Source organism: Amaranthus tricolor, chromosome 2 (assembly GCF_026212465.1).
Source record: "Amaranthus tricolor cultivar Red isolate AtriRed21 chromosome 2, ASM2621246v1, whole genome shotgun sequence".
NCBI classification, from domain to species: domain Eukaryota; kingdom Viridiplantae; phylum Streptophyta; class Magnoliopsida; order Caryophyllales; family Amaranthaceae; genus Amaranthus; species Amaranthus tricolor.
The window spans coordinates 2,888,894-2,901,879 of NC_080048.1; the positions used below are offsets into that span (position 1 = coordinate 2,888,894).

A 12,986-nucleotide genomic window follows, 5' to 3' on the forward strand; every position below is an offset into this window, starting at 1 on the left:
ACGAATATTAGCCGTGTTGTCAAGGTGTACAAAAACTGCATTTAGGCTGGTTCAAGGGATATCTCATGATTTCAACCCATATATGGCGGCACGGCCACATCATTCCCGCAATCATGAACATTAGTACATTACCACATTTTTTCAACATGCGTAATTGGCTTGCAGCTGGTTTGTCTAGTTCACAATTGGGCCAAACAGGTAATTAACCTTTTATGAGCCATTTACAGAGCGAATATGAACTAGGTCTCCCCTCCCCCCTTCACCAACTGTACTAATAAGCATCATGCAAATTCAACTACATCAGTGAATAGTGATCGAATAAGACACGTTCAGTTTCAAGTTTCAACATCATCCGAAGATTAACACTATGTTAAATAGCAAATTAGAAGAGAAATGAAATGAAGGGAGGGGGAAGGAAAGAAAGGGAAAGGAAGGGGAGGGGTAAAAAGGGATAGTGCACCTTGTTTGTTTGTTTAGAAGGAAAGAGAAGGGAAAAAGAAAGAAAATGAGTGTTTTTCCTCCAAATCTTTCCACTTAAGGAGAGATTGTATTCTTAAGAAAACTTGTCCATGTTTTCCCTCCAAACCCCTCCCCTCTGAATCCCTCCCCTTCCTTTTTGTTATCAAACAAGGAATTCTCCATCCTTCCAAATCCCTCCCCTTCCTTTCCCTCGATTTATTACTATCCGAACATAGTGTAAGGGAGTATATATGTCACCTTATTATACTAACAGAACTTACCTACTTAGTTGTTTTGAAAGTGAAGAATGCAGCTCTTCCTAGCTAGGATTTAGCCTCTCCAAATGTAATGATGCAATAAAAGGAAAACTAAACAAGAGAAATTGGGATTATTATTGACGATACGCATGCAAAAACAAATACTACAAGGAATCTAGATAAGATTTCAAACAAACTTGACAATTCATGACAGGTATGAAGTGAAGTCAAACATCTGTCATTTGTCTTTCCTATACCACTCCTCTTAGCAATAGAATGTACTAAGAAACTCAAGACTAGCTTCTTTTGCTATAACTTCTGAAATGGGTGTTTATCTTCAACGATCAATCCTCTAGATATAAAACTATGAATTACAAAAGCATATAAGCCCATGCAAATGCTATGAGGTGCAAAGGGTTATAAAGTAAAGGTGTGACGCAAGAGAGAAAGGACCATGCATAATGAGCATAAGGTAAACTTTCTTTGCAGCTATGATTTACTTCCTGAACTCAAATCAGTCCTGGTTTCATTTTCAGAAGCTCCAAATACAATACTGCCAGAACATGCAAATTTTATATGAACTTCCTAAGTTGTCTACCTTCTGCTGTATCGACTGCTACAGAGAAGTGTACATTTGATTACAAGAGAGTTTGCAAGATGATCAAACGTAACAAAATGTGAATGCATAGTTTATGGCTTGATGCTTCAATTTAGTTGGCTTCACTATGAAGGAAATGTTGACTTGGGATGAAGTACAAATTATGCTTCAGCAAAAGTGTGTTTCAGTTCTTACTCATAATATACATACAGGACATTGTCAGAGAGCACCAGCATAAGGGGGAAAGCAAAGCACGAAACTGAAAGAATAATGAAGTGAGAGTAGTGCTTCATGGCACAGATTTTACCATTTACATTAACTGTAAATCAGGATCAAACTGAGTGAAATAAAACATAATTAGACCCTCTACAAAAAAATGCAGGATGGTGGTAGTGGGCATAGCATAGTGGAGAAACATTTGAATAGCCCATGGAAAAAAATTCAATCAATTTAGGCTCACCTCAGAAGCTTGTTGGCAAGCACTAGCCTCTCTCAAGTATATACCTCGAAAAGTAGGTTCTGCAAGAAAACAACTATAACGAATTAGATCGAGAATTAGATAGTCTGTATAGTAAGTGTGTAACAGTAAAAGAGTCCTACATAGAAGCTCTATAATGAATGAAATAAGATAAGAACCAACGCATAGAAGATTAATGTGACAAAAAATTTTATTTTTATTTTCTTTGGTAAAAAAATCTTAATAATTAATGAAAATGATTTAACATGAGTAGAAAATAGACATCCCTTCTACATAACATATTCAAAAATTCTCCACTCATTCCTACAAAGATCTCCAAACACACAATCTGAAAATAAACCATTGGCCTTATCCCAAAGCTTAACTAAAAACTTGACTCTCAAGTCTCAACCATACTACATCTAGTGGTAGAACTCAATCCTTGAAATTTTTCTTGTTACTTTCTATCCAAATAGTCCAAAGAATGGCAAAGCAGCAACATGTCCATAGTTGTTTTAGATATCTCTTAGCTCCGAAACCAAAGAATCTCACAAGAAGGAAATCTCCGAGTTTGAAGGCTTCATCCAAGACTATGGGATTAAGTAGCGGAGAAGTTGATATAGCAAATAAAATATGTAGAATATGGAAAATTTAACTATCACACAAAACTTGAATTTATCAACTGCATTGTGTCAAAAATGCAAATGGACATAGGCACATAGCTCTCTTTGACTCTCAATTATCAAATAGGTAACCCAATGCATTGCATTGGAGGGGTAATGTAAGTATTATCGTTAGCCCTTGATTTACACGAGCAACACCCCTTGATTCCTTTCTGATAATTCTTTATACCCAAAGCTTTTGTAAGGCCTTTCTAAATCAAACATATAAACGGAAAAAAATCTCTTCGTGAAATAGACTTGTCATAAGAACTAAGTATAATCAAATGCACCAAGGTTCTAATCTACCATTTTCACAAACAATGATCGAAAGCTCTATCCTTGAGGCTAAACTGCATGTTCTCTCAATCTCTACCACTGAACTCTAATTATGATAGCAATTCTTCCATTACATGAAATAGCAAAGCATCCAAGTGCTTCAGTCGCAATGCTCCATGATAAACAGTATGTTATGAACGCTCCAAAAGCCTAAACATAATAAATTCAAGTACAAGAATGGAGGCATCAATCATGAAAAGTTTTAGTAGCGTTCAATGCAACATCAAGTTTTTGATAAGGCTATCCCGGTGTTCTTCAAGTTTGTTATATGGATGCTAATAGGTATTATTATCAATACTTGTGGATTTCACTGTTTGTTGATTTGTTCATTTCCTTGTAATTTCTCATCAATGTTGTATTGGTGCAAAAATTATCTTACACGTGAAGCAACATACCTGAATCATTGTATGGATGTTCACTCATAAAATTTTGTCCTAACCAATAATTGTCAAAGGACAACCCAACAGATAATAGGAATTTTGGTAGTTGAAGCTTTTGAACTCGAGGAATCTACCCACTTAAAACTTCAGAAATCAGAAAAGTAAGAGATAACCTCAAATCAATTCTAATTACCAGATTTTTTAAAATTAAATCTCTCATAATCTGGACAAACTAGTAATGGCAAGATTTAGTTTGCAAATTTCATAAATTTATTTTCGTCATTTAAGGTTCCCCTTTCTTAGATATTTATGAATAGATATTACAGCTGCTGAAAAATTGCTTCAGTAATACACAGGAACGAACAATCAAACTTATGACAGTCTCTTTGAATTCATCACAATTCCATGCTTAGTAGAAATAGGGAGGAAATAACAGGAGCCTTACTTGACTTCCCCGAAAAGTTGACTTTGACTTCATACCATATAGATGGAAGGTCACGTGATTGACTAATATATTCAAATGCCCTGAAGAAGTAAATATTTGTGATCAACAATTAATAATTGTTAACAGAATTTGTATACCATTAAACATTTTATTTTTTAAAAAAAAAAAAAAACTTCATGCAGAAAATTTACTTGTCAACTTGCATAAGCCCCATCCCTGTGGTCAGTCTGTCCTCCGGAGAACTACTTATAGGAGCACATGTATTTTCAATAGCCTTCCGCACACTATAGGGACTAACGTGGACACCCTCAGCCTGAAGAAAAAAGAATATTAGACAAATCCGTACAAAAGAAAACTTCATAAAGGACGACAACAAGTACACGCAAAGAACCTTCATTGCGCTAATAAGTAAAGCAACTCCACCACAAGCACATGGAGAAGACATTGAGGTCCCATTCATGAGCATTCGGCATTGAAGGGTCCATGTTGGGACGGGAGCTACAGCCCCACCAGGAGCACTTACAGACACACCAATGTCCCCATCTGCAGTGGGCCCTCGACTAGACCTGCATCACACTCATCAATCGCATCTTCAAATGCTTCAATGGAAAACTTACCAAACAATTACAAAATCACGTTGTTCACTTCAGAAACTCAAGTCATTACAGCTGATAGAAGTACATGAAATAATTGGATCATACCATGTGTATTCCAGCCCTTCACTCGGAGGTTCAACAACACAATGTGCTCCAGATGCCATTGCAGGAGAAACATAAGCACCAATTCCAATGATGCTCGACGTAGTGCCCCCCGGTGCTCCCACAGTGCTCAAAGCCGGCCCCTCATTTCCAGCGCTACTAACGAATACTATGTGATGCTTATTAACAGCCTATATAAACAAAAGCATTAGATCAAGAGAAAAATACAAGTGTTAGAGATAGCAACTTGAATTCCAAAGTAAAAGAAAAGATTGAATTTGAACACCATTGAATCAGGTAAAAGTAAGCAGAACAAGTGCACCCTCAAATAAATGAAAAGGAAATAGAAATGACCTCATTAACTAGGTCAACAAAGCGTCCATAATCTGGGAGTAAAGATGGTTCACCATAACTCATGTTAATAAGATCACATTTGTGCTGAAATAAATGAAAAGTAACTGTCACAATCAAAAAATAGAAGATATTATACAGCATTCAAAACATTTAAATCAATCAGAAATGAAGGAACATAATTGTGCACATACACAATAAGCAAATTCCATTCATCTGTCAAATGCATGGCTGCATGGCTCAATAATGTAACAACTGTCGTCTAGTTCCTCAATTCGTTTCTATCTATGATCTTAAAAAACTCACCTCCACAGCTGCAATCAGAGCTCGGGTCAATCCTGTCCCTGTCTCCATTGAACCTAAGCGTGTGTCACCAATCTTACAGGAAATGATCTGTGCTCCAGGTGCGACACCATTCAACAAGGGCTCCTGTATGAAGCCAGAATCCCATCACAATAAGATTGAGAACATAACAATTAACCCAACGATATAGATGAGACACAACCTCGGGGTGGTAAGCTGTGGCAATTCCGGCAACATGAGTTCCATGGGGAGAACAATCAGTTACAATGCTCAAGACATTCCCCTCTTCATAAACGTTAGTCACAAATGAACAAGCATCTAGTTTGCTGAAAATACCAAACTTCCTTTCAATCCTATCACAAAAGGTATTAAGAAGTATAAGCTTTCCCTCTAGTCTTTGGATATGTGGACAGGAAAAGATGAACAGTTATAGGTTTGAGTTTTTGCTAGACAGTATGTATAACTTCTTTATAGTGTTTCTCTAAATATTTCTATCCAGACTCACATCAAACTGATAAAAGTATTTAGCAAGAATATCACACATTTTATTCTTTTAGGAAGCACTTACCAAAGAAGACTCCTTGTTTCATAGATTATGCTTCAAACTTACAAAGCAATAACAGGTAATTACATGACGTCAAAGGGGAAACAAAAGTCTAGCATCTATGATTCCATAAAGAAAATCACAATGTCACACGATAAAATTGTGCTTTTTGTAAAAGTTAAAGCTGCAAATGATGGAAAAGCATATACTTGACTACCTATAATTTGTTAGGGGAACAAAATCTGCAAGCTTCCCTTTGCCTGATTTATCCTCAAGACTTTGAGTGTCCAGAGCAACCCTCCAAAATTCCCCATCATGCCATACAACAGCGTCAATAACAGGTCCTTTATCCTCATAGCTCTGGACACATCACATACCAAATAAGTAAAATATCATCCAAGAAGTGGTAATTAGGACCAAGAAACCTTATGCTTACATTGGCTTGCTTTTGTAGAAAGTCTATCCTACTCTGGAGGTCCTCACGCAATCTTTTCAGGTGTACATCTTCCACCTTCGTATGTTTCTGTAATAAGAGCCTTAAGCAGCTGACTATTGACTCACACAAACACAATAGAGAACTGAAGCACAGAAGAACTATAAGTGTCTTGAAAACTAAATTTCACATTGCAATTCAGAAACTGTTAAGTGACTTCATGATCTCCTCTACGCTTTTGGAAGCAGCTATATATCAATGAACATGATATTTATTAACGTATAACATTATGAATTTATCAATGCTTCACTTTAATTTGTGAAACCAGATATAAATTAGTGCTGCGAGCATACTATAATACCATGTTAAAATATCTTCAAAGGAAAAACTACCAAGGTCCAACCATCCAAGTACACGAAACAGAACAGTCACAAATCAGGATTCTTTTTCCTGGGAGGGACGGATTAGGCACATGCAAATACTGCCATTGGGGCAGCTGCACATCATAGTAGCAACTAGCAAGTATCTAAAGGAACACAACCAGTTGTAAGGTTTCACTACAAGTCATCAAAAAAGAAAAGAAAAAAGTGTCGTGAAAGAACCTGGTCAAACTCTGAGAGCTTCTTTACAGCATCAGCTATTGCTTCCTGATTCTTTTCATCCCATTTTTTTCTTCTCTCTTTCTGTCCACAAGAGTAAAATTTTTCAATGGATGCTCTTATAAGCAATTAGAAGTAGAATACAGAGTTCTAACTTTACTTGAAAAGATAGAAGGGAAGAAAAAACTCTAAAAAGTAAAAACCTTCAACCGAGAAGTCAGATCTTTAGTAAATAGCTCATAAACCAATTTACAACCCACGTGCCACTCCCCCGAAGGATTCTTCCACGAATGGTTTACAACCAATGGAGCTCCTATTTACATTAAAAGCCAGTAGAACAAAATTAATACGTATACCTCTCACAACAATTACCAAAAAAGCGAAGGAAAAAAAGACTACTGAAATCTGGAAAAAACATGAGAACGATATGCCCCTGCTTTTCACATGGAACATGTCATGAATCATGATATCAACAAACCAATTATCATGTGGAGTGAATTGAATATTTATACCCACAATTTTGTGGCATACAGAACGGGAAGGTACACAAAAATATAATACACAGAAAGCATAAGAAAAAAGGAAAATAAGTAGTTATGAAAATGAAATTTAAAAAATGTATTAAAAAAGCAAGAACGTCAATAAGCCCTGTTACAGAGTGAGCATCATGCAGATGAATGATAATCAAGAAATGTAGCTGCTTCAATATTTAGACTTCAGACACAAAATTTTAGTTTACGAGCATTCAATAAAAACTACTCTCCTCAATTCAGAGCAAATGTCCCATTTGGGATTTGCAGAAATATTAAGATAAGAAGAGGACCACAAAAAAAAGATATCTACATCTGCAAATTAGGAGGGAACCATAATAAAAAGTTTCCATGTATACAAACTAAGGAGAGTATCACCACAAAAAGGTCACGTGTACAAATTAAGGAGAGTATCACCACAAAAAGGTCACGTGTACAAATTAAGGAGGGGAATACAACAAAAAGGTGTACACATGTGCTAAAAATCATTACTTAAAATAGCATGGGAGTGAGACAATTGGGGTGAACTGGCCTAAAGAAAATAGGACATTCCTGAATCAGAAGGAGTATTATAAGAAAATAAAAATAAAAATAAAAATAAAAACTCAAATATTTTGCCATATGACAAAGGTTAAAACATGATAGAGGCTTTCAAAAGAGAAGATAAAGGTAGTTGAGATACTGTTAAAGATGGATAAGTGGACAAACCCTAAAGGATAGAATTCGAAATACAACATATGATAGAGAAAATAGTTTACGTGATTTGGTCATGTGTTAAAAGGAAAATGCACCTGTAAAAAGAGTTTAAAAAATGGAAGATTGGAACCTTAAGAAGCATAGAAGTAAACCAAAAATGACCTCATAACACGCGCAAAAATGACACGAAGTGTTGGATTTGCTAGAGCATATGACGCTAAAAAACATAAATAGGAGGAAAATACATGTGGATGATCATTGGAATTGATTTTCTTAGTTGTATATTTGTATTAGACACAACTAAATAAAGAATAAACATTGTTAGCCACAATTCCTCACAATTTGTTTTGGTTCATATAGCAAACCCAAAACATTGAGATTAAGACTTTGACATAGTTATGTGTAAATATCAATACATAATATATAAATTGTAGTAATTTTTAGTACATCGATAGTTCATTATTTATTTGCATATATAACAAAAAGGATACACTATCCATCAAATAATTAACTAGGAATTATGCTTGTGTATGCTATGTTTTTTATCCTTTATTAAGAGTGTTTTTTGTTCTAAACCTTTTTTCTTCAACATGCACAAGCATGCAAGAACATATATGCACAAGCATTAAAGATGCTAACACAATATTATATATTTTAAGGAAAACAAAAATATAAATGGATAAAACATAAAAGTACGCAATAGCAGAACCAATTTGATCAAATCCCGATGTATCCACATCATTTAGACTAATTAACGAACCTGAAGCTCCAACAATACACCCATCAGCATCAGCCTTTACGACAGTAGATGTGTCAACATCCCCACTACCAGTACTGAAAATAATTAGATACAAGGAACAATTTATTAGCTAAGTAACAAACAACGCTAAAAAACTTATTTTCAAAACAAAATTCAACCAAGTGCAATATTTTCCGGAAACAGAATCACCACAGATCCATCACAAGATAAATTAATTTATCAGGTGAATTCATTACAGATCAATGTGGCCCTTATCAACAGAATCAAGTATGAGCAGAATAGGGAGCACCATTTCAAACAAATAAAGATCGTAAAGCAATCATAAACGGCACTAAGTGGAAAAAGAGAGGGGAAAAACTCCCTCAATATATATTCCTCATTTGCAAAGATTCAAGATATACCAGTCAAGGACATCCAAAACTTTTGGTTTGCCATCTGATGTTACTTGTAAACCAGAAGCAGCAGGATCCACACCCGAATCTAAAAATACAAAACCACACAAGATCAAAAAGTGAACGCGGCAATTTTAAACACATCAAATTATTTATAACCATACCCTAGACCCCTGCCTACACCAATAACTAATAAATATAATTGGAGAATACAAATTCTCAAATGAGACGGTCTCATGGTGAAATCATCTCCATTGGGTTACTCCAATGTACACTTACAGCCTTAAAATGATCACTTTATATAGTCTTAAGTATTCACGTATAATGTTAAAATAATCACTTACAATCATAAAGTGATCAATTAAAGAAATAGACTAATTGTATGGGCTAGTCTCATAGTGAGACGGTCTCATATAAGATATGCTTATTGGAGAATTAGCATCACAACAGTATCACAACCAAATATCATGTACCAATAGGCAACCACAAAAAAATTCACAAATACCCCTTACATACAAAGAAAATAGTTGCATATATTACTTTGGATTTCTTTAAATACCCCCAATTAATAAAATATAATAATGAGATGGAGAATTCTGTTTTCTACTCCCCTTTCTCCTAGTCTCTCAAACCCCAATTTTCTTTAACAAATTTGGAGTTACCATCAAGGCATCAACCAAAATAAGCCTATCAATTTTTTATTGAGGTTCTTTTACTTTCATCTTTAGAATAAAACTCCATCTTTTCTCTATACAAGAGTTAGTGCACCCATTTAATGGATTTTTGCTATTTAGTCATTGAATTTTTAAGTCTCGTCTCTTCATATGAGAAAGATTCTACTTTTATGATAAAAGTTGATTTATTGATGAAAATTTTGCGACATCAAGGAAGATATCAATTTTGCATCTATAAAAAAAATTGTATCATATTCAATGCAATATGAAAAATACATTAAATCGAAAAATTTTTTCGTAAGTTGTATCAAACTATGATGAGAAAGATGGTATGCAAAGTAGTTGTATCTGCAAGAGGGAAAAGGAAGAAAGAACAAAACCAAACACAGCAAGGGAAAACGATGGACTTAATAATGCATGTGTATTACTGTACGTCGTGAGATGTCACATTGGACCTTCGAGTGGACCAGAAACTCCTAAGTGAATTAATCACCAGTTCATACAAGCATAAGCCCAAAAATAGAAGACCCTCAACTAAATATATACATGGCTCAAAGAATAAACCCCCCAAAACAGAAACAACTAATTATGCCAGCTCAACTAAAATTTGCCAAGTCAACATTTATTTCCTTCTCCTACTATAAGTAAAGACAATATCAGGCTTCTTCCTTGCCACCTCCTCAGCCGTATGCGGATCCATGACAAAATCATATACAACGATCATGGTTATATCAATTTAGATTATTATTTGACCTCAAATATTATGTGTTCCCTGTTTGTTTGTTGTTAAATCCGATATTGGCGTCTTAAGAATCTTTTATTAATGAATTAATTTTTAGTTTCTAAAAAATAGTGAGATGGAGAAAGGTCCACCATTTATTTAGGTGTAATATCATGAGTCGTGACATATTCTATATAGGTGGAGAATTCACATTATAAAGCATAAGCAACCAAAAAAGTTAATTTAGTAAATATATTAACTCTTCGGTATGATGAGTTATAAAAAATCCCTCCACTCCTCAAAATTCACACTCTTTGGTTTAGTCCATGCCTTAAAACTATTTAAAATTTCTCATGCTTTCCTTGTCGCTACTTTACACTTTTAAAAGTAAATGTAAAAAACTCTTAAGCTATGTTTGGAATGATGAAAATGGAGGGTAAGTATGGAGAGGAAAATATAGAGATGACGTTTGATACCAAAAGGAAAGAGAAGGAAAATGGAGGGAAGAGAAATCTGTGGGAAGAACTCATATACATTTTGTACAAAACAAATCCTTCCAATGAAAAGACTTGAAATGAAAACACATCAATTTTCTTTCCTTTTTTCTCTCTGAATCCTACACACTCTTTTAAGAATGCACTTGTTAGCAATATGTAAGCTCTTCTCCACTTTCAAGTCATAACCTACTTCTTGCAATGAAAACAAAATTAGCGATATGCTTACTCTTCTCTTTTTTCAAAATCATAAGACGCTTAATGCAAGCCAGACTATATACTCTATGTGACAGCAGGCAAAGGTTTATTATATCAATTTAGCCTACAAAATCAATGGTTAAAAATAGAATACGAAGAAAACCATAAACAGCACTTTTAGATCAACAGATAAATCTTTTAACGATCAAGGATCATTAAGTCACAATGAAATCCTGCAACATAAAATCCACAAATAAAAACGAAATCAACAATCACCAACAAAAAAGTTTTCAAAAAAAAAAAAAAAAAAAAAATCACATGACTAACAATCATTAATTCACACTTATTCTATTCTGCAACATTAAAAAGTCAAAAAATGAATAGATTATATTTATTTGAACAATCATCAATTAATATCATCTAATCATCACAAATCATAATAGCAATAAAAAATCGATAATACTCCATTCATGCAACATGATCAACATTTTTAATCAGCAACAAAAATCTGCAAAAGCGTATATAAAAATATCCAAAATGAATAGATTCATCATTCATCATTAATTATATAATCTAAACTTCGCATATCACAGACAATAACAACAAAAAACCGGTCAATCAATATTTTCAATCAGCAAGCAAAAATCTGCAAAAAGCAGGAACAAACAGGAACAAAAAAAATCGAAATAATGAATAAAGGAACCATTACTTAGTGAAGTACTTTTATAAGCCAAACTTCACATACCACAAACAACTACATAAAACCTATCAATCAACATTTTCAATCAGCAAACATAAATCTGCAAAAAGCGGATATGAATAATCGAACAAAGAATACCGAAGAAAGCGATAACGACACCGTGTCCACCGTATTCAGGATAAATCAAAAATTAGGATTACATTAAACAATCATTAATCAATATCATCTGATCTTCACGCATCACAATAACACCAAAAGAAATCCATTATAGTAGTGTCATGCAACTTAATTTACTTCAATCAATTAAAAAACACAGCACTGCAAAAAGAAACGGATACAAAAAATCGAAAAACAATACCGAAAATAGCGATAACGACACCGCGACCATCATATTCAGGATAAGAATCAAGGAACCTATCAGCACCAATTTCTCTCTTCGGCATGAGAGAAGCAAGAAAAGAAGCTTCAGTATGCTTTAAACTTCGAAGATTGCCACCACCAGAGGCTGCTTCGATGGAGGTCGAACAAGTTGAAGGCATCGCAGTTCCGAAATTACTTCTACTGTTCGTGCACTTTCTCTCTCTACTTTTTCCAGATTCTTTGGGGTTTGAGAAAGAAAATGGTGGAAAAATGAAGTGTGGAGTATTATTAGTAGGTGGTGAAATGGCGGAAGTAAAAGTTAGAGTGAGACATGGTTGGATTAGTGATAATTGCATTTATAAAAGGGTGGTTTGGTAATTTTAATAGGGTGGTCAGGTGGACGGTTACAGGTGTTGGGGGGTGGAAGCGGTTATTTAAAGGCCGGTTGGTTTAGCCAATGAGATAGAATAGAAGTGTATGTCTGGTATGATTTTACTTTTTTTTAGTCGATGATATTGATTTAGGATTGGCTTTTTTTGATGTTGATATGTGTGAAATTTATTAGACCCGTTTATTTAGATCATTCGGTGATTTTGGATTAATTTGAATCGATTTAAAATTATATTTTTGCTTTTATGATTTTTCTTAAATAATTATAAATCTATTTTAAAGTCGGATTAAATAAAATTCGATCGTAAAGTTGAGTAAATATTGAATTATCATATTTCGTTTAAACACCTCTTAAATTTGTATTTTTTGTGTTATGATATGGGTTTCCAAAATGTCTTAAAGGGCTTCATAGTGGGCCGATTAGTCTATCAAGTGTAGCTTTTGAATTGATTTACGCAAAGCTTAATTTAATAAAAAAATTTATACTATTTTTTAAAATAAGTGTATCCTTATTTGAGCTAGTGGTCAAACCTGTTCGCTGCGAACAAA

General features: G+C 34.3%; 1 protein-coding gene across 2 annotated transcripts in view; it reads right to left on the reverse strand.

The window, feature by feature from the left end:
- The window catches only part of LOC130806752 (tripeptidyl-peptidase 2), a 28,928-nt gene extending 16,369 nt beyond the window's left edge, over window positions 1–12,559 (reverse strand). Inside the window, exons 1-15 of one of the 2 annotated variants that reach the window (XM_057671952.1) lie at window positions 12,046–12,520; window positions 8,910–8,988; window positions 8,509–8,582; window positions 6,726–6,835; window positions 6,526–6,606; window positions 5,927–6,013; window positions 5,708–5,850; window positions 5,149–5,299; window positions 4,950–5,072; window positions 4,647–4,730; window positions 4,296–4,483; window positions 3,986–4,160; window positions 3,786–3,907; window positions 3,595–3,674; window positions 1,775–1,833 (exon numbers count right to left, since the gene is read on the reverse strand). In XM_057671952.1, coding sequence (XP_057527935.1) covers window positions 1,775–1,833; window positions 3,595–3,674; window positions 3,786–3,907; window positions 3,986–4,160; window positions 4,296–4,483; window positions 4,647–4,730; window positions 4,950–5,072; window positions 5,149–5,299; window positions 5,708–5,850; window positions 5,927–6,013; window positions 6,526–6,606; window positions 6,726–6,835; window positions 8,509–8,582; window positions 8,910–8,988; window positions 12,046–12,403 — 1,914 coding nt within the window. In that variant the 5' untranslated portion in view covers window positions 12,404–12,520. Of the gene's footprint in view, window positions 1–1,774; window positions 1,834–3,594; window positions 3,675–3,785; window positions 3,908–3,985; window positions 4,161–4,295; window positions 4,484–4,646; window positions 4,731–4,949; window positions 5,073–5,148; window positions 5,300–5,707; window positions 5,851–5,926; window positions 6,014–6,525; window positions 6,607–6,725; window positions 6,836–8,508; window positions 8,583–8,909; window positions 8,989–12,045 lie in introns of both variants that reach the window. The other variant, XM_057671953.1, reaches the window with a different exon arrangement.
- Window positions 12,560–12,986: the final 427 nt, after the last annotated feature.